Source organism: Condylura cristata, unplaced genomic scaffold (assembly GCF_000260355.1).
Source record: "Condylura cristata isolate star-nosed mole 26May11 unplaced genomic scaffold, ConCri1.0 scaffold00008, whole genome shotgun sequence".
In the NCBI taxonomy this organism is placed as follows: domain Eukaryota; kingdom Metazoa; phylum Chordata; class Mammalia; order Eulipotyphla; family Talpidae; genus Condylura; species Condylura cristata.
Window position 1 is genome coordinate 23,245,609 of NW_004567109.1, and position 26,558 is coordinate 23,272,166.

A 26,558-nucleotide genomic window follows, 5' to 3' on the forward strand; every position below is an offset into this window, starting at 1 on the left:
CCTAGTCTGTATTTTCCACTTAACAGCACATGTCACTTTTGACTGGCAACAGTGCCCAGTAGCCCTGTTTCGTAGTGGTTACCATGTGGAACAGTGCAGATCTAAAGTAGCTTAGAGTTGAGACATACCTCCTGGGGGTCTCATTTAGCCCAATGCCCAAAATTAATTCTTGTTTTGCATTTCTGGAAACTTTATCTCAGAAGATAAAACTATCACAGAAGAGTTTTGCCCCTAAGCATAAGAAAGTGAGGTTGTTATTGATAAATCTGGACAGAAAGATAGGGTGTAGTCAGATTTAAGAAATCATTCATTCATCAAATACTTAACATATTTTCTGAGTGCTGCTATGGACTCAGACTTGTGCTAAGTATCAGGGTGGATATGAGTAGTATAAGACATGGTACCCTATTTTTTTGTGGTGTAAACAAATGTTGAATTATGATAAGTGCTGCAAAGGAAAAATATGCAGTGAGTGAGTGTTTGTTTAGTAGGGTTTTTAACCTACTTTGTTAAGGAATTGGGGTGGGTGGCTTGTGAATCGGAAAATTTCTTACAGGAATGACAGTTAAGCCTAAAAAGGGAGAAGTTGACCATGAGAGCTCAGTTCAGGTCAAGGGAATAGTGAAAATCCTGAGGTGAGAAGGGAACTTGGAGTCTGACAGGAATCAGCTGCTGAGGTGGATGCATTGAAACCATGAGAATGACTAACATGGGGTTCTTGAGAAGTCTCTAATTTTGTTTTAGGTAAAAGTCTCCATGAAATAGACACTAGTATTAACTGTTTCACAAATGAGGAAACTGAGGCACAGAGTTTTAAGTGACTTCACCAACAACAAGCTTGTAAAATCAAGCAGCAGAACCAGTGTTTGACCCTAGATGCTCTAGCAGTAGAGTGCCTGCTCTTAATGGGAGGGATTGGTGACCAGTGAGGCTGGAAAGAAGACTCAGGTTGAGGCCATGCTAGAGAAAAGATTTTGGCCTAAGTGCAGTGATAAGAAAGCTTCAGACAGTTCCCAGGGGAGGCATATACATTATCTCCCGGGAGTCTATTAAGAGAAAACCACACAGGATTTGAAAAAACTTAAAAAAAAAAAAAGTAACTTATACCTTAACCCCAAAAAGACAGGTGCAGAAAAACAAATATCTGTGCCATGTTCCTTTTTCCTTCATCTGGCATACACAGCCTATAATAGAATGCCTGTAATGCTGTATTCATCTTGCTATAAATGGTGTGTAGGCCTCGATAAATGTTCCAAAGAATGATAAGCTGCTTTTATCATTATACTGACTCCTTATTAGTTGCAATAACATCCTTATGAAGTAGATTTTCTTATCCATATATTATCAATGAAGAAACTTGAGGCATGAAAAACTTGCCCAGGCTCACCCAGATAGCATGTAGTAGAACAAGATTTGAATTCAAGTCTCTGACTCCATAGCCATGCTTTGTCTCGGTCAGGCTTTGCCAAGGGTAATACACCTCAGGTTTGGGGCCGAAATACTGGGAACTTGAGCAACTTGCAAATATGGATCCTTTGAGAACACAGCTAATTCAAGGAGTTATAAACATTAATGAGGAAAAATCTCTTGTAGCTATTTAAAGGTAGGTTCCTGAGCCCCATTTTTAGCTGTGAGAAGGTGCCCAGGAACTTGCATTTTAATACATACCTCAGGTGATTCTGATACAGCTGGTCCTTGGCTCACGCTTTGAGAAATACTATTTTAACTGTTTACATTAATTCTTAAGTCATCTGGTGTTGATAAATTCCACCTTGAATGTGAAGAGGAATTAGAGATGATGTTTTGAAATGTTATTGTTGACTTTGAAGCCACATGTGTAAGGAGGTTATGTCCTGAGTTTAGGTTTATGTTCCAGGTGTCAGTTTGAACTGACCATGGACAGTGAGTTCATCATTCAGATTAATCCTTTGAGACAATGAAGTTGAGCAGTAGTGGCATTAAGCAACTACTAGGGATCTGAAGAGACTTCCCTAATAGCACAGTGCTTGTCTGTACCCTCCATCTAGTTTATCCCACTTTCCGTCCTCACTTCACATACCCTACGCCGCTGTCACTCGCACTTTCTCCTAACCCTAGCTTGGGGCAGGTTATTATATTTTGTCACAGAACCACATTCTTACCCTTTGGCACCCATACTCAACTTGTAGTAATACAATAATCAGAATGATTATTTGATTAATGGGTTTTCTTTCTCCGTGACAGGGTAAGTTTTGTGACAGCAGAGAATGCCAGTTTTTGCTTGCCATTGTATCCTTCAGACCTAGCAGAGTTCCCAGCATGTATTAGGCCCTCCACAAGTGTGTTGGCTGATGAGTGAATACATGTCCACTTTCCTTTGTTCTCTTTGGACTTGATGGCATTCTGATCGAATTAGCAGGAAATATAGCTGGAACGGGATTACAAGAAGACAGAACAGCACTTTAAGCGTCACAATAGAATAGCAGGCTGAAGTTATACAATGTAATAGGACTAATTGAATAATTGTATATGTCTATAAAAGCCAGCTGCATAAGGACAGAATGAGGGATGTGTGTTCATAGCAGCACAAGTGAGAAAGTCATGTAAGTTTCCTGCATCCACGGTATAATAAAGCTTTTCAAAGAGTAAATAGAATGTAGGAGATGGAATCTGTGACCTCACCCAGGTACTGTGCTTCATTCTGGCCTTCACAATTGATGTTGAAAAGTACACCAGCCAGAATTCATTCATAGGCATGTGATAAGATAGAAAATAGGGAATGAAACCATGCCATTTGAAACATACTTTAAGAGTCAAGAGGTCTTTATTAGGGAACAGCAAAGACTCAGGACTGTTATCAAATATCTGATAGATCTTTGTCAGAGGGTCATACTTTCCTTGTGTAAACTTAAAAGGTAAAACCAACAGTGGATTAAATATTTCCAGGACAAATATTTTAATAATGGATCAAGAGAATATATGGCAGACAGAGTCTGGCTTTGTGAAGAAACTTCCTAGTATGCCAGTTAAATGGGGAGGAACAAAAAAAAAATCAATGTAAACTCTGCAGGACTGTAAATGACTTCTTCCAGTCTCCAAAAAATTAACACCTTGTTATTATTTATAGGTGTGTTTATACAAGCACTTTTAGCATATAAAGTGTTTTCAGACATCATTGATATTCGTGTAGTATTTTAAATGCAGGAGGAAATTAACCTTACAGCCCAGAGTCTTCCCCTTTCAAATCACATTTCTTCCCATAACATTGTTCCTCTTTTTAAAACAAATCTATTAGAACTCACATCAGACTCTGTCTCCAGATTCCAGGATCAGTAGAAAGAAGATAATACCAGAAAAGAACAGGAGAGAGAAATAATTTTCATGGAGGTAAAGGAACAATAGAACTATCTAGTTTTTTTTTGTAAAATGGATGAGGAAGGAGAGGAACTCTTCCACAACAAAAAGCAGATGTTGATCAAAGTGAAAAAATTAGGACTCACTGGTAAAATGAACATAGCTTGAAATAGAAGAGAATAAATACAGCTTGTAAGTACAGTCTCCTTTATTCATACATTCATTCACCAAACGGTGTTTGAACACGTAGTGTGTCTTGGCTCTGCTAATTGCTAGGAATAGAGCAAAGAACAGTATATAGACACAGCGCCTACCTCCTGGAGCTTCTAGACTTAGAGAAACAAGCATTAAGAAGTAGACAGATACTTCATTCTACACTGCTGGGTGCTGTGAGGAAGTACGGTTTGCTTCAGATATGCCTGACAGGTTAGTGCAGGAAAGATCTTTTAAGTTAAGAGTTGCCAAAATTTCAGTCTTGAGGGAGTGACCAAGTTTCCCCAGCTGTTCTTCTGGTGTTCAGGATCCTTGGGCATCTGTACTCCCCACTTTAACCTGGGCTCAGGATGGGCCAAAACATTCCTTGGTGTTTCCTTGCACAGCTGAAATAAGCTGGCATTTGGAGGGAAAGTTTTTACTGACAAGCAAAGAGAACTAAAGGAAAATAGTTTCCAGACTAGTATAGTTAGAGACTAGTGCCGTTAGGAGTTCCTAACAACAAGTAACACCTTGTAGTTATTCATATGTGTTTATATAAGCACTTTTATCTTATAAAGTGCTTTCACCCATCATTGGGATAGGTGGTGGTATTTTATAGAGGAAATTAGCCTTCAAGCCCTGAGTCTCCACTATTAAAGCATATTTTCTTTCTGTAACATTGTTCTTCCTTCAAAAACAAATGGAACTAGTGTGGTTGGTGTAGTTTTCAGACTAATGTGCTGATTGTGATTAGTTTTAAATGTCACATTTGCTTTGCTTAAAGCATACTAATTCACTTAATCCACCAAATTTTACTGAGTATCCTAAATGCCAGGGGCCACTAGGCCCTGGGGTTAGAGTGATAACCAGAAAGGACTGCTGATTTGGGATATCCTTTCCATTCTGATAATCCTCTGAGCCCTAGCCCATCCTTTTTTACATAATCTTCACCAGCATCCAGCATAGTAGACTCAGATAAGAATGGTTACTGACACACACCCATACCACACCTCAGTCCTGAGGGAAGCTTGGCTGGTTTCTTAGAGTAACCCCCCTTTGAGGCCAGTGCTCAGAGAAATCATTACTGCAGTTTCCTTCTTTGCTAGTAAACTCCTTTTCTGTTTTCAGGAACTTGTCAATACAATTTGATGGGTCTCTTTGAGAGGGCTAGTGATTAGAAGTGATGGTAGATAACTATATCTGATTTTTCTTGCTGACTGGGAGAGTGTTTTGCAACTTACTTTTTTCTGCTGCTACCTCAATAGTCATCCTTGACATCTTTTTATTATGTTACTTTCCTCCTTAAAATGCAACTAAGTGTACTTGCTCAAAGTTTAGTTTGGCTGACCTTTCTTTTATTTTTTTCTGTTGTAACAATTTTATCCATGAAAGCAGTGGTAGTTTTATTTATGCATATAGAACTGGGATACAAGCCAGAGGTGCAGGGAGTGAGAGGATTCACCAGAGAAAGAGTAGGGAGCAGAATAGGCAGATCAATGAAATGTACTGCTGAGGGGAGCAGCGAGTGAGACAGGAGAGGTCTGCTGTGCCATATGGGTCACCTCCGGGGTGGGGATCGAACTCACACTGAAGCGGCCATGGCTTGACTTAGCTTCACAGTGCAGCACTCCAACCTGCTGTGCCACCAGGGAGGGGGCCCGGTAGTTTTATATTCTAGCTCAACTTCTTATCTCATCAGGGACCTGTCACAAACTGTTCATGATCTTCTGATCACTAAGGATCTTTCTAAACTCCAGGAGCTGGGGGAGTTTGTTTTTTTTTTTTTAATGCAGTATAATAATATTGCCCTACTGAAAAAAAGAGTCTCATAGCTTGACATAACTCAGGATAAAATCCAAAATCGTAGCCAGGGCTGACCTAAGCAGTGTAGTAGAGAAAAGTATTTCCCCCAAAGTATAATTTCATTTAGTCTGGAGACATAACAAAATAATGCCGAACCACAACTTTTCAGGGTTTAATCTTTTTATTTTTCCAATTAGGTCAGGGTATCCTTTCTGTTTGTAAGACCTCATCCTGTTCCTTCTTGTTCCCACTTTAAATCTCTGCTCTCAAGTCCTCAGTTTTATCCAGTTGTCACTCTCACTGATGAACTTTGTAGCTCCTAGGGCCTGAATTTAACTTGTGACCTTAACATCTACTAGTAATGTTAAGTCACTTTTTTGGACCCCCGTTTTCTTTTGTCAAATGTTTTGTGTGAAAACTGAATAGCCTACTATTGCACCTGGTAATAACCTGTAATAATGAACTTCTCTCATATATTCTTACTAAGAGCCAGGCTGTGTTCATGTGCAGATATTCCCTTACTCCACATAACAACACTGTTAGATTGGTATTAGAATTATGTTGCTTTGCCTAAGACAATCTCATTTTACAGATGAACACAATGAGGCTTGAAGAGGTTAAGAACCTTTTCCAAGATCTTACAGATCACAGACTGTGAAGTGGCCAGATTGGGATCCAAATCTATCTGTCTGAATCTGGCGTGCTTGCACTTAGCCTCTGCAGTGTACCCTGTGCTCAGGAAATAGGAGTCCCTTCCCTCTTCCTGCCTTCTGCTATCATCTCTGCCATTTCCCAATATCTGTGTCTATACGTCTTTTTATCCTTGCCTTCTGTCTTGGGAGGCAAGACAATTTTAGTCATCCATCTCTCCATACTCTTTGCTGTCATCAGGTCCCCTTCTTCTTGCTGTCCCAGGGCTTTTTTGATCTCTATGCATATGTCCCCATGGGGGGGGGGGGGAGAATTGGCTTTCCTTCAGCACCACATTTCTCAGCATGCAGCCATTGACTTCTATTTATTTCCCCTCCACCAGTCTCTCTCCAGTCCTGCCAGCTGGGCATCCACTCATACCCCATTAGTCAGGAACACTAGAGAGTTATTTGTAATTCATCTAAAACAGGAGTAATCTTTGAGATAAGAGCAAAGACATAAAGGCGTGTTGCAATAAGGTCTAATCTGGAAGACACATCTGGGGAGTTCGAATTAGTGAACCCTTGTTTTCTCTGTGAAACCATAGGCACTTTTGTCTGCTAGGATGGAGAGGGTTGAGAGATTGGCAGTTCTGGGTAGAATAGGTGAGGCCGCTGGCCTGGGGAAATAAAGGCTTGGTAAAGACCCACTAGAGTTGACAAGGTGATGAATTCTTTCTGTCCAATGTTAAGAGAGAATGTTAGTCTGTCCTAAATCAGTATTTGGCAAGGCTTGTGTGGTAGAGGGACACAGACTTGGACAAAGGGACTGATGGTTGTTAGGACATCATTGCACTGACTTCCACGAGTGAACATCGGGAAGGAATGAGACCTCTGACAACATGACGAGGTCACTTCCTCTGTATAGGTCTATAGAGAGGCCCGGGAGCAGAGCTCAGAAGTGAATCCTTGGGGGCACTTTGCACAGAGGCAGAGGTGACCTTGCTTCTCATTCTTGGATCATAAGCTCCTTGGATAAGGAGCAGTGGCCTTTGTGTACTAGGAGTATAGTGAACTTGCAGGCTTTTATTAATGTCTCTTTGTCACCAGGTGGAAGAAGCTGGGCAGGTGTTCCTGTTGATGAAAAAGGATTATCGGATCTCCCGGAATGTCCGCCTGGCCTGGTTTCTCAATCACCTGCATCAAACTGTGCAGGCCACACCTCAGGAGATGCTGGTAAGTCCCCAAAACACAAAAGAATGTGAGGGGATGGCCCAGAGGACTTGTTTGGGTTTTGTTTTTTTTTTAATAATTTATTTATGCACGCAAGAGCTGGGATACAAGCCAGAGGTGCGGGGGTCAGAGTGGGGGATGTGGGTATGTGAGAGGGTTCACCAGAGACAGAGTGGGGAGCAGAACAAGTAGGTCGACGAAGTACGAGCAGTAGGTAGGTCAGGAGAGGTCTGCTGCACATGTGGGTCAGCTCCCTGGCCAGGGATCAAACTTGTGCTGCAGTATCTATGGATCGCTTCATAGTGTTGCATTTTTACCCATTGTGCCACAAGGAGACCCCACTTTTTTTTTTTTTTTAAGGAGAGTGCTGGAAACACCCTTAGGATGAGAGATTACAACTCTTGCGGAAATCTAATTCTAAAAGGGACAAGTTATTTTGCTCATATGATGATTCCACAGGGAAAATTTTTCTTAATAATTTTTCCAGCTAGTGGAAAGAAGAGTGTATGGTTGGGTTGCAGGAGCTAATGATGTGCTGTTTTAGATATAAAAGTCAGATCCTGGAAAGAAAGGGTGAGTCTTCCCTAGCCCTCTCCTTTTCTCTCTACCATCATTATCAGCTGCAGTCTGAACAGGAACTGGAAGTCCTCAGTGTCCTGCCCCCTGGGTGGCAGCCAGATGAGCCAGTGGTCCCAAGGCCATTCCTCCTCGTACCTTCCACCCGTGTCACCTTCCTGGCTTGGCAGTATCGATTCGTAATTGAGCTGGATCTTAGCCCATCTACTGGCATTGTGGTAAGGAGTTGGGGAAGCAGTGGTAATAAAGGATGGAGTGGGGGTTTAAAAGGAGAGAGGGAGCCACGAAGGAAGTAGATAATGATCCAAACCTGCCAGTGTAGAAAGGAAATAGACTTGTTAAGGAATGATCAGTGTTTAAAGACAGATCCCATCCCATCGGTGGCACTGTCTGGGGGGACGACCAACTTTAAGCTCAAAGTCCCATCAGCCCACGGAAGCTGCTTGTTTCTGTGCCGTCAGAGCTGCCTTTGATTTCCCTTGAGATCTTTTTTTTGTGTTGCCCTCAGGATGATTCCACAGGGGAGATCTTGTTTGATGAAATTTTCCATGCCCTCTCCCGCTGCCTGGGCGGATTGCTCCGGCCTTTCCGAGTGCCTGGATCTCGCATTGATTTCCAACCTGAGATCTACATAACCATCCAAGCCTACTCCTCCATTATTGGCCTACAGTCTCACCAGGTATTGCATTTTTTCTCCAGGTTTGTACCCTTTGACCTAATTTCTGATAGCCCATTGATCAAGTCTTTATACTCTCTCTACTTTGCACACCCAAAGTCCCCAGCTCTGCCAGCTCCTTGGACCTGTTTGCTCTATGAATCCCTTCTCTCTTGAGGAGAATCAGTTTCTGTGGTATAGAACCTTCCCATGGACTTTAGGCCAGTCAGCATTGGACATGGGTCCCTCTCTCTCCTCTAAGTCTGGCTCTGGCCACTGTATATTTATCTCCTTCTCCTCCCCCACTTTATTTCATCAAAAGGTTTGCTATTTTCCTGAATGGCTATACCCCCAGGAGATGGTCTCTTTTGCAATGGTTTTATGATTTTTAAATATACCCAGAAACATAATTTCTTCCAAGGACAAAGAAGGGTTAGTTTCTCTGAGGGCCCTAAAAACTGTTGGGTATAATATGGACCATACAGATAATGACAGGCCTTATCCAGCATCCAGCAGGCTATCATGAGACGTTCCTTTTGGAGAATGGCCAAGTCTGTTACTAGAATATCTGTTCCTGGCTTAGATAAGCATTGGCCCAGTTCCCCCTCATCTGCTCTTAACCACCCTCAACTCATTGATAGGGGTGAAACTATCCCCAAGGCTGCATTGTTACCTTAGCTATCAAACGGGCTTTGAGAGAGAGGGGTCCATGAAACAGCATCCTTGGGTCTCCAATGTGCCAACACACAGCTGGCACTTGCTTGGATCCCAGCCCTTCAGCCTGGTTTAAGTGCTGTCTTAATGCAGCTGTTAGAACTATGGGTTGTGAGCTATTCACAGACAGAGACTTTGCAGGCACTGAAGGCGGGCAGAGAAAGCATGGCTGTTAGGTAATTACTCAAAACTTGGTTCCATTCAGGAAACATTTCCTGAAGCCTGTCTATCCCAAGCCTGGACTAGGTCCAGAAAACAAGTGCATCAGATAGTATCTGTCCTCAAGAGAGGAGCTGAGAATTTATTGGGGGGCGGGGAGGTTTACATTAAAGATTTCAGCTGAGTGCAATAAGAGTACTATTAAGTTGTAACTCCAGTGATATAGAAGCATCCAGGCACACTCAGAGCAGTAACAGGGTTGATTTTTAGACAAAGAGACTTTTAAGTTGAGTATTCAAGGAAGAATTGAGGTTAACCATTTAAAGTAGGGAGCCAGCAAAGCAAAGACACAGAACAGTATGTGTTCACAATCACAGTTGCTTTAGATTATTCCGTGTGACATAGTAATGTTTAAATTTGGGGGGTTGGGGAGAGGTAATGAGACTGGAGAGGGAGATTGGGACCAGATTATGAAAAACCTTGAATGTGAGAACTAAAGACTTATGCTTTATTTGTTAAGGGAGTTTAGTGCGGTGATTATGAGCACCGTATCTGGAATCACACTGCCCGTATTTGCTTCCTGACTGAACCACTTACTGACCTGTGCCTTTAAGAAATTACTTAGCATCTCTGTGCATCTGTATTTGAACAGTAGCCCTTTTCCAAAATGGGTGTATTAATAGTCCTCATGGTGATGGAATTCATACATATCAAGCACTTAAAACAGTATCTGCCACATAGGAAATGTGCAGATGTTACCTATTAAAACTATTAGCCGTAGATAGTGGGGAATCATTGAAGATTTTAACGGACAGGAACAGGATCAGATTTGTACATTAGGGACATCACATGTATTTGCGACCAGTATGGAGGATGGGTTCGGGGACTAAGTATGGATGTGAGAGGAACAGGCTGGAGATTATCTCAGCCTGAGAGAAGAGATGAGGCTTGAACAAGGATGGCAGCTGTGGAGAAGGAGAATCCTTAGTTCAGCCCGGGGCACTTGTCAACCCCAGGCCAGCTTCTTTATCATTTCTCAAGTCCCTCAAGATGTATCCCACTGCTCTTTAAAAAAAGGGGGGAAAAATTAAATTACAGTTACATACCTGTCCATTGAAGGAAATTTGAAAATTATATAAACTATTAAGAAAAAACAAAAGTCATCCTCAATATACCATCCATAGGTAATTATTATTAACATTTTACATCATTCTTCCTGATCACCACCCTCCCTCCAAATAGAAGAGACACATCAGAATCATTTCACACACTTAATTTTACATCCTGCTTTTTAAAATGTTATATGGGCTTTTTGTGTGTTACTTAATATTCTTTGAAAACATGTTCATGGATGCTTGACTTATCTTTTTTAATATACTTAACCAGACTTTGGCCATTGGACACTGGGTTGCTCCAGTTTCCACTCTGGGAGTGAAACAATATAGCCATGAGCATCTTTCTTACTCCTTGTAGCCCACCTCCTACTTTTCCTCTAATTACGCTTTTCTTCTCACGGTCAGTCCTGCTGAATGGTATGGAGCCCCTCTCCCCTCTCTGGCTGCCTTCACTTAGCCAAGTGAGTAGGGAGTGAAGAAGTCAGTGTTGCACAGGAGGCCAGAGCTGGGGAGACTGAGTGGGCATGTGAGACAAGTGTAGGAGTCTAATGGGGAGAGAGGGAAGCAATCCTTAGGCCAGCTCAGGAGCCAGCAGGCCGGTGTTATGTTTTTTGGATGGGGGTACTTACTTATATTAGAAAGTAGAAAGGAAACCCTATGGAAAACAAGGAATCTTCTGCACAGATAGATTTAAATATCTTACAAACACTGAAGATATTTTCAGTGGGTTGGAGAATAGTATACCCTCAGGGTTAGGATAAGTGGGGTGTAATTGTTGTCTGGTATCCTCTCTCTGTTGGTGGTGTCTGCTAAGAGTACAAGAAAGAAGGAGCCATTGGGAGGAATAAGATTATGAGGGTTTTAAAAAAGGAAAGTTCCAGAGCAGCCAGTGTGTACATGCTTAGAAGTAAACAAGAATTTAAAAAAAAATGTGAGACGTAATGAAAAGGACTGCTAGGCTGAGGTGAAGCGGCTTATAGACAGTTTCTGGTCACCCAAGATGGAAGGCGCTAGAAGATCTTACAACACCCTGATGTTGAAACTTAGGAAGCCAAGTGTGGACTAAGCAGAGGAAGATTGTCAACCAGATTTAGATAGTGGTAGGGATAGGAGGGTGCCAAGCAGTGATAAAATGAACCTAAGCTAAGGATTAAGGGAGTAGGTGAGCTGATAAAGAAGGAGCTGGATAGAGTTAGCAGACCTTTGGTCTTAGTTGGGTAGGAAGTTAGGATCGCCTGGAAGAAGCTGTGGAAGGTAAACAGACATGTCTAGGGTCCTTGACCTTTAAGTCTCCCTAACCTTAATGTCTCAGTTGTCCCTTGTGCTTCTCAGGTGCTGGTACAGGGCTGCCTTTTGGACCCTTCCCAGAAGGAGATGTTCCTGCAGCAGGTATATGAGCAGCTCTGCCTCTTTGAGGATAAGGTGGCCACCATGTTGCAGCAACAGTATGACCCCCAGAGCCAGGTATGTGGGAGAGAGAGTGGGTGGGGGCCACAGAGAAAGAGGAGCTGTTACAACGCAAGGGGAGTGAGGAGGGACAAGCTAAACCCCAAGTGAAAGGGCAGAATAAAAGGGTAAACTGCCAGGAACAGGTGAGTACACCCAAACGGGCTTCCTGTTGGAGGAGGGCGCAGGTACACTCCCTAAGACACACACTGTAGCTGGCAGCAAGTGGGAAGGCTAATGCTTGTGGGTTTTTGAGTCCTGGACCTTCTCCCCTGTGGATCTGAGTTGATACTGAATGGCTGTGATCCTTGTTTTATATTTTGTACAGTCAGGGATGCATGGGCTCACTAGAAGGCGCTGACTCATTCTCAGATATCCAGGGAAATGGTAGTTCTTTGTGTCTGAAGAAGTTCAGTGGATTGGTATATTACATGTTTCATAAAGATGATTGAGAAATATAGAAAAGGGACCGTATTGGCAAAAGGTGAAAGGCCCTGCTCAAGTCCACTCCAGTGCTGAATTGAAGGTCACAGTCTGAGCACACATTGGCGGGGAGCTCAGTTGGCCTCCGCTGCATAGTGGGGTTGGAGTCCTCGCAGGACTAGGCGATGGCAGTGCCAGCCTGTAAATTCTGGCTTTGCTATGGGTGGGGCAGCAATGTCACATGTCCCCTTCTGTTCTATCACTTGGACCAGACAGAAGACCAGTCCCCAGACTCTGGGGAGCCCCCAGGCCGGAAGATGGGCGTCTCCATGGTGACAGCTGATCTTGGACTGGTCAGTATGATTCGTCAAGGCATCTTGGCGTTGCAGTTACTGCCCTCAAACTCTAGTGCAGGTCAGTAGAAATTCTGTCACTGGGGTTGGGGACATAGGATTCAGGAAGGGGGAGGGAGCAATATCTGCAAAGATAGAGGTTCCGGGAGATCAGTGGGCCCAGGGCAGAGGGTCATCCTCATTCTTTGTAGAGGTAAGTGCATATTTTGGTATACATCACTATTACCCCCAGCTCTGATAATCATCAGGACCCCAGTGGGAAAGAGCAGAGCTCCTTAGGAGACTGGGCTCCAACACTAAGAGCAGGAGCCTTAGAGCAGGAGAGAAGGAAAGGTGTTTGAGAATTATGAAGCACTCTGGTTGACATACACTGGTTGACATACACTGAGGTCCTCGGGCCTGCTAGTTGGATGCCTCCCTGTTGCTGTAATTCCTTTGGCATCCTGAGTCTGTTCTTTCCTGCTCTAGGCATCATTGTGATCACAGATGGCGTGACCAGCGTCCCTGATGTTGCTGTCTGTGAGACCTTGCTGAACCAGCTTCGCAGTGGCACGGTGGCTTGTTCCTTTGTGCAGGTGAGGACTTTCTAGGTAAACAGGAGCATGGTATCTCACAAAGTTGAATATGGTTGGTTACTTTTTTGCAGAAGCAGATGTCTTATTCTAGGAAACAGGTGTAGGGCTACCTGAGTATATCCTCAGTCAATTTGAACCCAAGGACTACAGAGCAAGCGGCAAAAAAATGTGGCAGACGAGTCTAGAATGCAGGCACAGACCTGCTGTGCTAATGAGTTGCAGCATCATTCTGGATAATGTAGATATAGAGGAGAAAAGTCACTAGTTGGGTTTGTTTCATAAAGTCACTTGTACTACTGGGTGAAGGGTAAGAGTGGAGGCTATTAATTGCATGGGGCAAGTGAGAGAGAATTGGGGCTTAAATAAGGGGAATTAAGAGTATGAAAGCAGGGGCTAGGATTGAGACTATGAAGAGGCAGAATCAGTAGACATGATTAGCGAGCTATGGAAGGAGAGAGGGAAAAGGAAGTTAAGATCACCAAGTTTTTGATCTCAGTGATGACTGCGTAGCCAGAGCAGCATTTGGGGTAGAGGAAGACCCCACGTTGCAAATCCACGTTTGCATTGTGCCTGTGGGTCAACTGAATGGCAATTAAGAACCTTGGAGTTAGGCATGCCTGGCCTGAACCCGGGCCCCTTTGTGTAGTGTTCACTTCTTGATTTGAGTCATTGAATGAGGCGCTGCATTTAAAGTGCTTAGTGCAATTATAATTTCTTAATAAATACCTGGCTGTTCACCTCAAGGGGGGATGAAAATGAAAATGGTGGCCCAGAGTGGGTGTAAGATAAGGAAAGAGTTGCTTCATGCTGGTTGGTTGGGTTTTTTAACTTGAAACTAAGGCATGTTGCTAAGGAGCCATAGTGAAGCAGACTTTGAAACTAAGGGGGAATAAAGAAGCCAGATGATGTGAAGTCCCTAACCAGTAGCTGAGCATTCACTCAAGAACAAGAGCGTGACACTTCATTTCTTTGAGACTAAGAAGAATAGAAGTGAAGATGTAGATAACTTTGGCCCTGGGCCCCTGATTTCTCCGAAGTCAAAAATGAAGATGAGTGCTGCGAGGTAGGAAGCCAGCGCTGGGCAGGAGGAACAGTATCAACAGCAGCTGGGTTGGGTAGCATAGGTTCTGATGTGGCACTAGCCTATACCCCATGTGGTTTTTTCTTGGGGATTCAGGCACAGAGACTGTGATCCTTGTTGTGGTTTTGACATGTAAGCAGAAAATAGTGAAGAGGATCAGGGAGTTGAGAATGATCCTTACGAATTTGCTTGAACACAGATTCCAATCTGGGTTGGCAGGTCAGGAGAATGTGGAGAGATTTGGGGAGAGATTTGGTGCAAGGCCTGGCTGTCCCAGTAAAGCCAAAAAGCAATAGGATAAGGAGGGTGGAAGGAGACAAAGGATAAGATCATGTGCGATCAGTACAATCAGTACAATCTGGCAACTGAAATTGCAGAGATGAAGTAATTCCTGGTAAGCAAAGCCTGAGTATAGCCAGTGGGGAGGTACATGGAATAGAGAGAAGTCCTGGAGGTGAAGGTTCAGAACAGTTCAGGAATTGAATGAGCCATCTAGAATAGATCTGCAATCATTTTCTACAAAGGTAGAAATTGCTCAACATTTTTAACTTTGCAGGCCATATGATGGTCATGCCTACCGCTCTTCCTTGACTTAAGATGAGGTTTCATCCTGATAGATCCATCATTAGTTGAAATTATTGTACATTGAAAATGTATTTAGTAAACCTAACCTACCAAATGATGTGAAGTCCCTAAACTGGTAGCCGGGCATTCATTCAAGAACAAGAGCATGACACTTCTTTTCTTTAAGACTAGAAGAATAGAAGTGAAGATGTAGATAACTTATCCTACCAAACACCGTAACTTACCCTAGCTATGCTTCCTGGCCTCACTACTTTAAACCTGTTCAGAACACTTACACTAGCCTGCCTGCAGTTAGACAAGATCATCTGATGCAAAGCCTAGTTAGTAATAAAATGTTGACCATTCCATGTAGTTTATTAAAGTATGTACTGAACGTGAAAATAGAATGCCTTAGTTCAAAGTTCCAAGTGTGGTTTGTACTGAGTGCATCATTATCCAACCATCCTAATGTTGAAAAATTGTCAGTCTCATCCTCTTGGGTCAAGACTGTCTATACTGAGCCTTTCGCCCTGTTGCACGAGTGCAGACATAAATAACCAAAAAATGGGTGTGACTGTTCCAATAAAAGTTTATTTATAAAAATAGATGATGGGGGGCCCTCCTGGTGGCGCAGCGGGTTAAAGCACAGCACTAAGAAGCTTAAGCCCCTTCTGCGAGTTCGATCCCCACTTGCCCCGGAGGAGATCCACATGGCCCGGCAGACCTCTCCTGACCCGCCCGCTGCTCCCCTCAGCAGTGTACTTCGTCGATCTGCTGTTCTGCTCCCCCCTCTGTCCCTGATGAATCCTCTCACCCTCCACATCTCTGGCCTGTACCCCAGTTCTGTATGAATAAATAAATAAATCTTTAAAATAAAAAATAAATAAATAGACGATGGGCTAGATTAGACCCAAGTGTCAAGTTTGCTGATCTCCAACCTACAGCCTCGGTATTCCAGCTGTGGTCCACAGACCAGCAGCATGAGCGACACCAGCAAGCTTATTAATAGTCAGTAGTCAAGCCTGACAATAGCATTTTTTTTTTTAAGGATTTTATGATTTTATTTATTTCTGCATACAGAACTGAGGTATAGGCCAGAGGCTCAGGGGCAGTGAGAGGCTTCACCAGAGACAGAGTGGGGAGCAGAACAGGCAGATCGACGAAGTACACTGCTGAGGGGAGCAGCGGGCGGGTCAGGAGAGGTCTGCCACGCCATGTGGTCACTCTGGGGCAGGCGGGAATCGAACTCATGCGGAAGTGGCTTTAGCTTCTCAGTGCAGTGCTTTAACCTGCTGCACCAAAAGGAGGGCCCTGACAATTGCATTTTAACAATCTCAGGAGTGTGGTAAACATCCTAACATTTAGGAAGCACTGTGCTAGAGACACTGAAGTCTCTGAGGGTGATACTGAAAAGCCAGTGAGCCAGTGGCTTTTAGTAAATTGGGCTGTGGGGGGGCAGACTCGTAGCTAATGCTGAGGAAGAGGGAGTGGCCAGATGTCAGGCACTTCAGGCAGGAAGGCTCAGGGGAGAAATGTTGCAGAGCAGGAGTCTGCCCTCGGAGGACACTGGCTCGCTTCCTGCTCTGTCTGTGGTCTAGGGGTTGGGAGGAGCCCCCAGCCCAGGCTCTTCATCCCGTGTTGTCCTTTCTGTTTCGGTCCTGTTCTGGAGCTGTATCTCTAGTTGCTCCCTTTCTGCAGGTGGGAGGAGTTTACTCTTACGACTGCAGTTTCGGCCACGTGCCCAATGTGGAGTTGATGAAGTTCATCGCCATGGCAACCTTTGGCTCCTACCTGTCCACTTGTCCTGAACCGGAGGCAGGCAACCAGGGTCTGACTGTCTACCACCGGGCTTTTCTCCTCTACTCCTTCCTGCGCAGTGGGGAAGCCCTGAATCCTGAATATTACTGTGGTGAGAGGCAGACTGGGAGGGGTGAAGTAGGGGGAGTGTACAGCAGACCCAGAGAGGCTGCAGCATTTAGTCCAGGGTGTGGGCCCTGGGGGCAGCCTGGCACTGTTCTCTTCCTGGGACTTCAGTGTAGTTCTTCCCCCGGGCACTGACAGGAAACCACTTTCCTTCCCCATCCTCTCTGGCCCCTAGGCTCTCAGCACCGCCTCTTTAACGAGCACCTGGTCTCCGCCAGCAGCAACCCGGCCTTGGCCCTGCGCAGGAAGAAGCACACCGAGAAGGAGGTGCTGGCCGATTTGGTCAGCACCGTCTCTGTACGACTTCGAGAGGGCTACAGTGTCCGAGAGGTCACACTGGCCAAAGGTGATGGTCACTAGCCACTGGTCTCAGGCCTTGTATGGGGTGGGGCCTCCTGAACAGAGTGGAAGACACGTTTCATGCATGAGGGTGTCACAGTGAAAGATTCTGCTTGTCACTTGAGACAAGTGAGTTCCTAATTGTCTTCAGGGCTTATTCTCTGAGCATATAGCTCCCCTGTCTCTTCTCCTTTTGCCAAAGGCGAGTCAGCTGAAGGTTATGTGCTTTTTTGTTTGTTTGTTTGTTTTCAGTTAACTTTCGCCAACTTCCATACATGCAGTTGGCAGGCTTGGGCCTGAGTATGTGGAACCATGCTTGGAACCTTTGGCCAGGCTAGAGTTCCATGAGGACAGTGGGGGCTTGGGGTAGGACTCAGCCCCATGCCTGGTGTCCTATGCCTTCTTCCCCTAACTAACCCGCCTGCTTCCCCTGAAGGAGGCTCCCAGCTAGAGGTGAAGCTGGTGCTGCTGTGGAAACACAACATGCGCATTGAGTATGTGGCTGTGGCGCCCTGGCCCCTGGAGCCTGAGGGCCCTCGAGGAACACGGGTGGAAGTGACGATGGAAGGCGGCTATGACATTTTGCATGATGTGTCCTGTGCACTAAGGCAGCCCATCCGCTCACTGTATCGGACCCATGTTATCCGGCGATTCTGGAACACGCTGCAGAGGTGAGTGAGGTGGCTGCTTGGAGAGTGACGTCCCATTTGTTGTGTGTGGGGACAGGTTGGTGAAGCTGGGGGCTGGAGAGAGTCACTCTGAGCACCAGACCTCTACTCGGGGTCCCTTCCCTGGGGCTCCCCTCCTCTATGCCTCCCAGTCAGGTTTCGCTCAGGGTTGGCCTTGTCCCATAGCATTAACCAGACGGACCAGATGCTCGCCCACCTCCAGTCCTTCTCTTCAGTACCCGAACACTTCACACTTCCTGACAGCACCAAGAGCGGAGTGCCACTCTTCTACATCCCTCCGGGCTCCACCACCCCAGTAAGCGGCTCTCGGCTCCTCCTCCTTAACCACAGCACCTGAAGCCAGAACCACCTGTTTTCCTCCCCAAACCAGTATTCTAAACCTTAAGCTTGAGAAAACTTCTTCCTTTCAAGCCCTGGGATGGGGGTGTGGGAGCTGAGGGGAGGATCTGTACACAGAGTAGCTGTGGCGATCTGCAGCAGACAATGGGTGTCAGGGGTAAAGACCTATAGAGCACCAGGTGGTACCCCTGAAGCTGCAGCCCCCTTGCCCACACAGAGAAGCACCCATTTCCCACCACTGCCAACCACCATAAATTTCCAAACACAGCTTCCTCTGTTCTGTGCTTAGTTCACACTCGACCCACAGCTGTCAGCCTAGCACTGATGTGCAGGGGTTCATGCTAGAACAGAGGGCCTTATCCTGCAGTCCTGCCTTTGCCCAGTGTCTCCCTCCAGAGTCACTGCCAGGATGGTGAATCCCCTCCTTCCCCTGGGGGAGCTTTGAAGGACTACCCAGTCTGTCCCTGGGCTCACGCATCCTAATCTAGCCTTCGTATTAGGGTGGCTTTTGCCTCTGTCCCAGGCTGGGCCCTAGGTCTCTAACCAAACCACTGAGCGTTGTAGTCCCACTGCCATTTGGAGGTTATGCCCTTGTTCCCACAAATGTTCCTGTAGGGCTCCTTCCTGTCCCCAGGTGCTCTCCCTTCAGCACAGTGGTTCCGACTCATCCCATGCCCAGTTTGCTGCCTACTGGAAGCCAGTGTTGTCCATGGATACGAATTCATGGCAGCGCTGGCTGCATATGCACCGCCTAGTGTTAATCCTGGAGCACGACACGTGCGTACCCTGCTGGGGCTGGAGTCAGGGTGGGGGCCGTGTGGGGGGGGGATGGGGGGGGCCCCTTACCAGTCTAGGCCAAGGAAAAACTCCCTTTCCTAGTCTTCATGCTCCTCAGCGCCTGATCCTTAGCACCCCAGAGAGAGAGCTAGCCGCCGGCTCTTCCCCCAGACTGGGGCTAGGCGGTCTGACTTGTCTGCATGCCCCTCTTCTCAGACCAATCCCCAAGCACTTACACACCCCAGGCAGCAACGGGCGCTACAGCACTGTCCAGTGCAGGATCTCCCATTCCTCGCTGACCTCTCTGCTTCGGGACTGGAGCAGCTTCGTGCTGGTTGAGGGCTATTCCTACGTGAAGCTGCTCTGCAGGTAGGCCGGGCAACATCCCTTCTGTCTTCCCCAGCCGCCCTTTCCATGCCTCGTCCTAACCCCAGCTCCTCGCTACTCTCCTGAACCCATTTGCTTCCCAGCCTAGGGCTGCTCACTGACTCCCATTTCTCTCCAGCGCACCAGACCAGCCCCCCTCCTCCTTCTACATGATCCGCATCATTTCCAAGGCCCCTTGTATGGTTCTTCGCCTGGGTTTTCCCATCGGCACCCCAGCACAGGCCCGGCACAAGGTGAGCTGGGCCCTGACTGACTGCCCGACCAAGGAGCCCGGGAGCGTAGACTGCCTCCTCCTTCCAGACCCCACAGGTCTGGGGCCGTAGAGAGCCTCTCTCCTTATCCCCGGGCCCCTTCTTCCAGGTCTGAGGGAGATCCGTTTTCTCTCAGATCGTATCAGACTTACGGGAAGAGATCCTACGGTTGCGTTTCCCACACCGGGTGCAAAGCAAGGAACCAACACCCAAAGTGAAACGGAAAGGACTGGGGGGTCTTGCAGGGGGCAGCTCTCCCTCCAAGTCCCCCCCCACGCTGGGGCCACAGCAGGCCCTCTCTGACCGGCCCTGCCTAGTGGTCCTGCATAAACCACTGGACAAGCTCCTCATCAGGTTGGTATGGAGGGCGAGGGCAGGGCGGGGAGTGTATGGCAGAATGTGGCTTAGCTGGGTGTGGTTTCCCAGGTATGAGAAGCTGCCTCTGGACTACCGGGCCCCATTCCTGCTGACACTGGAGCCACCAGGGCCACTGCCCTTGGTGTCAGGCCGCTCCGCGTCTTCCAGCCTAGCGTCACTGTCCCGCTACCTGTACCATCAGCGCTGGCTCTGGAGTGTACCCTCTGGGCTGGCCCCCGCACTGCCACTCAGTGCCATTGCCCAGCTCCTCTCTGTCCTCACTGAGTACGTCAGCCGAGCCTGCCGGGGAGCATGGCGCGGGGGAGGGCAGGTGCGGGCTCTGGGTCTGGGCACTACCCTCTCTGTACACCAGCTTCTCTACTGGCACTGCTCCTCAACCTCCTTTTTTTGGCCTCTGGTCCTAATGAATTGTTGTACCGGAGGGACTGGTAGGCTGAGCAGCAGCCAGCAAACAAGTAACCTTGGTGGCTGCTGAAAGGTTGATATGTAAGTGGCACGGAGGGCAGAAGACATGCTCTGAGTGTTGTCTCTGTCTCGTCCTATCCCTGCCCCGCCTCCATGGGCTCAGAGTCCGGCTCTCTGAAGGGTTCCACTTTGCCTGCAGCGGGGAAGGGATCATCAACATGGTCCTGGAGCTTCCAATTCAGGTATGTGCTGTGCCTCCTGACACCTTCCCATCAACGTCTGTCCACATACCCGGGACACCTGCCTCTCAGCTGGGTTGGGGCTGCTGGAAACCCTGCCTCGCAGGAACCCTGTAACCAGAGGACACAAGACCTGAGGCAAGGGCCTGAAGTTCTGAGGGTCAGGGCTGGGCCAGCCACCTCTCTGCTTTGGCTGGCTTTTCCCAGGCTCTCCCACTCTACCCACAGAATGAGCCCCCAGGCCAGGCTGCGGTGGAAGAGAGGCACACGTGTGTTGTCCAGTACATCCTCTTCCCCCCACACTCTACCTCCACCAAAGACAGGTGAGATCCCCGTTCTCCCTGAGGGCTGGCTGTCCACGTTCTCCTTGCTCCCCTACCAGGGAGGAGTAATTTTCAGGTACTTTATCAGCAGACACAGATGTGGATATGTGGCTTGTGGCTGTCCTGCGTGTCCCCTGCCCACCTCCCACCCCACCCATGAACGCCTCCCTGTTATGCCATTGTGAATGGGGCTCCCCTTTCTCTCAGGCTCATGGCCCTTCCTCCTTAGTTTCTCCACAGATGATGACAATGATGTGGAAGTGGAGGCCCTGGAGGGAGACTCTGAGCTCAACCTGGTCACTGAGGTGTGGGTGGAGCCGCAGTATGGACGAGTGGGACCTGGCCCAGAGAGCTGGAAGCACCTCCGGGACTTGACATATTCTGAGATCCCACGAGCAGTGAGTGACCTCAGGAGCATCCTACCCCTCACTAGGCTGGGGGCTATCCCCTTTGGAGTATTGTATTCCGAGGGCTTCCTGGTCCCTCTGGATGTCTGTGTTCTGAATAGCTGTTACTGTGGGCTTCTTTGAGAACTGGAGGTGCAGATGCTCTGGACTGGGAGGGACTGACCCTGGCCATGGCTCTTCCCTAGCTCCACCCTCGGGACGTGGCCTGCATAGGCTCCATGCTGAGCTTCGAATACCTGATCCAGCTGTGCCAGAGCAAGGAGTGGAGTCCCCTACCCCAAGAGATGAGGATCTCGGATGGTCAGTGGGGAAGGGTCTCCTGGGTGTAACGGGACTGGGAGGTGAGGAAGCAACCCAGTCCTGGTGCTTGGTCTCCATGCAGTCATGTCTCTCTTCCCTTCCCCTAGGGTTGGACCAGGGAGGAGACGCCTGTGTTCATGAGATCCCTTTCCACTTTGACCTAATGGGACTGTTGCCTCTGTGCCAGCAGCTCCAGATGTTTTTCCTTCTGCTCTCCAGAGGTGCGTGAATTTTGTACCCACTTAGCCCACACCCAGAGGGCCAGCAAGTCTAAGAGTACTGAAAACATTGAGCAGATGAGTCTGCCAATGAGCAAATGAGTGATGGGGTCAGGCGGTGGCAGAGAGGCCGGAGGAGGGGCTTTGTTGGTCAGGGCTGAGCCGGGGGTACTGGGCAGTGGAGGTTCTTGGTGCTGAGCGGAGTGTGTGTTGGGCAGAGCCAGAGGGCGTCCCCCTCGCCGAGGGGCCCTGTCCCACCAACGACATGGTGCTGTGCCTGCTGCACAGCTGCCTGGGGCAGGAGCTGAGTGACCGGGAGATCCTACTCACCCCCGCTGACCAGGCGACCTTCTTCCGTGAGGTGCTGCGGCGGACCAGCCATGGTCCAGGTGAGCTCCCAGACTGGCCCGCCTCTTTCCCCCACCCCATGGGGGGCTTCTCTCTGGGTTTGGCCTTGTCCTCCTCCTCTTTCTTCACAGCAGGGCCCTGCCTCTGCTGGCCCTGCCCTCCTCCCCCCACCTCTGCCTGCATTGTAGGTCCAGAGGAGCCATCCGTGGGGGGCTGTGAGATCCTGAAAGAACAAGCAGATAGCAGTGCCCAGGCCTCTGGAGACTCCACTCTTCCTGCCCCGGTCAGTACCAAGACATTTCTTTGAGCCCTTTTTCCTACTTTCCTTTGCCTCACCACATACTCACACCCCAACTTTCCATCACCCTGTATATTGAGCACCTCCTGCCAGGACAGATACCGCCTTGTCCTAGATCTTTGATGCCACGCCTAAGCTTAGACTCCAGGGTGGAAGAAGGGGGCAGAGGTTTGATGTCGCTCTAGAGAGCATCCTAATGTGGTTCCCCTCTTACAGGGTGCGGGTCCTCCTGAGACTCCCAAGCCTGTCACTGCTGCACAGCCCCCTCAGTGGCGTTGCTATGCCAGGCTCATGAACCCCCAGCATGTGTTTCTGACATTCCTCCCAGCAACCTTCTCAGGTACCAGCTGCTGGCCTTCCTCACGCGGAAACAAGCCTCTGCACTCCCTTGCCAGCCCACCAGTCGACTCTGACTTAGGTCTCTCTTTTCCTCTTCAGATGTCCAGCATTTGGCCGCCTGTGGCCTGGAAGGACCCTTGCAGGAGGAGACAAAGTTTAAGTCCGGGGATTGGAGCGGAACCCCCAGCCCGAAAGATCCGGGAGGAACTGGGGTTAGGGCTCCCAAGACCCAGGTCCCCATCGTCAGTGTGACGCCAGCCAATGGTAAGGCTCCTGAATAAAGCCAGACCCGCAGGCACAGAAATGGAGACAGAGAGCGGACTTGAAGACCGCTCAACTCTCTTCCCACAGACAACGCCCAGAGTCCCGAAGAGCTGAACTCACCCTTCCGTCGGGACTTTCAGGCTTGTGCTGGGCGCCAGGCCCCACAGGCGGAGGGCACAGATGGGCCCCGGACCCGGTGTCCTGTCTACGTCTACAGCTGTGCCCTGGAAGCACTGCGGGAGCAAATGATTGGCGTACAGCCCCCACAGCCACCCCGGGATCTCATCTTCCGGTGAGGGCCCTCAGTGCTGACCTAAGTCCTCCCCCATGCCTTAACTCTGGCCCCCAGCCAAGGCTCAGGTATGCCTTCACTTGTACGGACAGTTTGCGCGTCAGTGGAGGAACTCAGCTCCTTAGCCATGGCCTGCCAGCATCTTGCTCGGCTTCCTTCAAAAAGTCAGTCAGCTTGGATGGGTTTTGAATCCCTTCCATAGGGACCCATGGACAATCCATTGAAGGAAGGTGGGTGAGGAGTCTGAGGTGTCGTTTGGGGGAGCTGACCAAGCTCTCTTTCCTCCTATTCCCAGCCTTGACCAGACCTCCCTATCCTCCGTCTGGATGGAGCCCAGGTACAAGGAGGCAGCCAACCACTGCGCCTTGCTACAGGAGCACGCACAGCGATGCTATGTCCGCGGTGAGCAGGAGACCACCGGAGGGAGCTTCGGGAGGAAGGGGATCCTGCCGGAGGAGATGCAGGGTTGCCAAAGAGGAACAGAGAGAGCTCATGGCCCCTTGCACTCCCTCAGGGCTGTTCCGGAGCTTGCAGCAAGGACAGAGCGTGACCTCTCAGGACTTGCTGACCGCAGTAGATGCCTGTGAGGAGCTTCTGCAAGAAGTAGACATCACTCCCTTTCTGCTTGCACTGTGTGGCCACACTCAGGGTTTGCCTCATGCACCCCCAAGCCCTGGTCCTCTCAGCCCTGGGCCTTTCAGTAGCAGCATTGAGGAGGGCCCCGAGCCTCGGGAACGTGCTGTTCTGGCTTCTGAGTCCAGGTGGGTCGTCCTTGAGTGATGTGTGACGTGGCATATAAAGTCCCCTGAGCCAGGACCTTCCACCCAGAGGCGTGGCTCGGCTAGTGCTGCCTCCTACTCAGCTTCTTTCTCCCCTTGGCCATAGCAGCAGTCTGCCTCTCAGCCTCTCCCCACCACTTCTGTTCTGGTGTGGAATATTGAGCCAGGGTAGCGTAGGGAGTTCCCCTTTGCCCTCTGAAAAAGCAGAGGCTTGTTTTGAGGATATTCACACAAAAGTGGTAATCCCTGAATTCACCTAAGTTTCATAGGGGCAAAAACGATTTTTCCCACTTCTGAGTCCCCAGTTCCTCTTAGGGGCGGAGGGGTTAGGGGAGGCGGGCAGGCAGTCGGCTCTGTGTCTGACGTGTGCAGCCTGTGCACGTGGAGGTTGCAGAGGGTGAGAGGCCGATGGCTGCCAGGCCCAAAGCCCAGCCCAGGCCTGTCTGGAGCTCTGGCCTCCTGCTTGCCTTGTCCCCAGAGTGAGTGTGTTTTCTTCCCATGGGACCTTCACTGTGCCCCAGGCTCTCCACCTTCAGTGGATGCTGTCACGCTCCACCCAGTGGTCCAGGTTGGGAGTAGAGTCCTTACTCCTCCCTCTGCGCCACAGAGGTGCCGGGCCATTAACAAATGTGATGGGTCAAGGCAAATGTCTGGGTTGGTTCTCTTTGCTCTTCCTTGCCCATGCCATTGTGCTAAGCACCCTTCCTCGAGACAAAGGCAGAAACGTGCACTCCCAGTTGGGGAGCAGGTTCATCTGGGGCTTGACTCCCCCTCCCCGCCCCTCTACTCCAACCACTCAGCATAGAGACCGAGGACCTCAGCGAGCCTGAGTTTCAGAGCACCCGCACCCCTGGCAGTCTGGACCCTGGCCTGGAGATCTCTCTGACGGACATCTGCCAGCTCCAAGGAGAGGCACACGACGCCCTGCATAGCCTCATCCAGGTGGGGCGACCAGTGAGGGCTGAAGGGCTGGGCCGCACACCTGACGTTTGAGGGTCACAGTGGTGTTCTGCTGAGCACATTCTAGCCTCCTAACCCCCACAGGAGAAGTTCCTGGAGATCAGTGGTCTCCACTTCCGCACAGTGCCCTCCAATCCCCACTACTTCTTCTTCTGTCCTCCATCCAGCAGGCGAGAGGTGGGTGGTCTTCTTGTTTACTCCCTCCTACTCCTGACCCAGAGTCCCCCCCGCCAACCCCCAGCCCACCTTGATCCTTGTGATTCAGCTCCTTGAGGTCTGGATGTGGCTTTTGTCCTTGAATCCCACTGTTTCTTTTGCCCAGGACGAGGGACCCCGGGACACAGTAGACAGAAAAGTCAGTGACCTGGAGTTTTCAGAGGCTGAGTTTTTGGGAGAAGAAGGTGTGTGGGGCTGGTGGCTAGAGATGGGGAAGGCTGGTCTATGGCAGGATTCAGGGGCCTTCACTGCCGACCCCTCCCACTGACTGAATGTGCATCCCTAGGAGACACATCTGCCGGCTGCGTGGTCACCGAGAGTGACCCTGAGCTGGAGGTGGAATACCGCGAGAGCCGTGAGCCAGACCTGGGACCTGCAGGGCTAGACTCCACCTCCCTGTCAGATGCAGACACCGTGAACCCTGATGAAGACTCCTTCAGTATCCTGGGGGGCGACTCGCCCACTGGACCTGAGAGCTTCGTTCCTGACCTGCCACCACTCTTTCTGCACCTCACGTGCTCTGTGCGCCTGCGTGGGCAGCACAGCTCGGTCCCTGTGTGCAGCCTGCCCACCTGCCTGGGTGAGTTTGGGATGCCCAAGAAGGGCTGCGGGTCCCAGCACAGCTTGCCTGCGTGCCTGGGGGTGGGGGGGAGTGGCGGGCCTAACTCTTTGGCACTGAGAATTAGGCTCTGTGCTTATCCCAGAGCTCCCAGCAGTCCCTAACTTCCCCTCTCCCAGGCCAGGTGCTCTGCAGTCTGGAAGGCCCTCCCACTGCAGGCCGAGTCCCTCTGAGGGACCTCAGTGTCACTCTGGACGTCTTCGTGCTGACCCTGCCCCTGGAAGTGGAGCTCCCCCCAGCCTCAGACCCACAGCACCACCGGTGTGCAGCAAGTTTGGTGGGGAATCTGGGGGCGTTTTTTGGGGCTAGTGGGACCATTAAAGAATCTAGAGACACTTGAGGATCTAAGGACACCTCAAGGATTACAAGAAAGGATACTCAGGATAGCAGTACTCCTGAGAGGCTGAGAGGACAGTACCTGCTGACCTTTGACCTTTGCTTCCACCCTGTTCAGGTCAACATCAGAGAGCAGTGCTTCATTCCCACGTTCACCAGGCCAGCCTTCATCTTTAAGGTCAGATGATGGCCTGGGACCCCCCTTTCCACCCCCAGAAGAAGACAGGTACTTTCTTACCTCTCTCTCAGAGCTCCTTGTTCCCTCAGGTTTGTTTTCA

The 26,558-nt window shown here is 49.1% G+C and overlaps 1 protein-coding gene across 2 annotated transcripts in view; it reads left to right on the forward strand.

Annotated features, from left to right (window-relative positions):
- SZT2 (seizure threshold 2 homolog (mouse)) overlaps positions 1-26,558 on the forward strand; it is a 47,710-nt gene that overhangs the window by 1,603 nt on the left and 19,549 nt on the right. For both annotated transcript variants that reach the window (XM_004678889.2, XM_012722348.1), the window contains exons 2-34: positions 7,071-7,196; positions 7,814-7,987; positions 8,278-8,448; positions 11,745-11,876; positions 12,554-12,695; positions 13,103-13,209; positions 16,553-16,763; positions 16,953-17,123; positions 17,553-17,787; positions 17,971-18,100; positions 18,779-18,921; positions 19,138-19,290; positions 19,427-19,541; positions 19,696-19,913; positions 19,986-20,201; positions 20,506-20,584; positions 20,810-20,904; positions 21,134-21,302; positions 21,497-21,611; positions 21,719-21,832; positions 22,048-22,218; positions 22,366-22,460; positions 22,692-22,815; positions 22,914-23,078; positions 23,166-23,370; positions 23,666-23,772; positions 23,885-24,131; positions 24,950-25,091; positions 25,194-25,286; positions 25,432-25,510; positions 25,612-25,905; positions 26,064-26,205; positions 26,399-26,506. In XM_004678889.2, the coding sequence (XP_004678946.2) occupies positions 7,071-7,196; positions 7,814-7,987; positions 8,278-8,448; positions 11,745-11,876; positions 12,554-12,695; positions 13,103-13,209; positions 16,553-16,763; positions 16,953-17,123; positions 17,553-17,787; positions 17,971-18,100; positions 18,779-18,921; positions 19,138-19,290; positions 19,427-19,541; positions 19,696-19,913; positions 19,986-20,201; positions 20,506-20,584; positions 20,810-20,904; positions 21,134-21,302; positions 21,497-21,611; positions 21,719-21,832; positions 22,048-22,218; positions 22,366-22,460; positions 22,692-22,815; positions 22,914-23,078; positions 23,166-23,370; positions 23,666-23,772; positions 23,885-24,131; positions 24,950-25,091; positions 25,194-25,286; positions 25,432-25,510; positions 25,612-25,905; positions 26,064-26,205; positions 26,399-26,506 (4,988 nt within the window). The remainder of the gene's footprint in view (positions 1-7,070; positions 7,197-7,813; positions 7,988-8,277; positions 8,449-11,744; positions 11,877-12,553; positions 12,696-13,102; positions 13,210-16,552; positions 16,764-16,952; positions 17,124-17,552; positions 17,788-17,970; positions 18,101-18,778; positions 18,922-19,137; positions 19,291-19,426; positions 19,542-19,695; positions 19,914-19,985; positions 20,202-20,505; positions 20,585-20,809; positions 20,905-21,133; positions 21,303-21,496; positions 21,612-21,718; positions 21,833-22,047; positions 22,219-22,365; positions 22,461-22,691; positions 22,816-22,913; positions 23,079-23,165; positions 23,371-23,665; positions 23,773-23,884; positions 24,132-24,949; positions 25,092-25,193; positions 25,287-25,431; positions 25,511-25,611; positions 25,906-26,063; positions 26,206-26,398; positions 26,507-26,558) is intronic.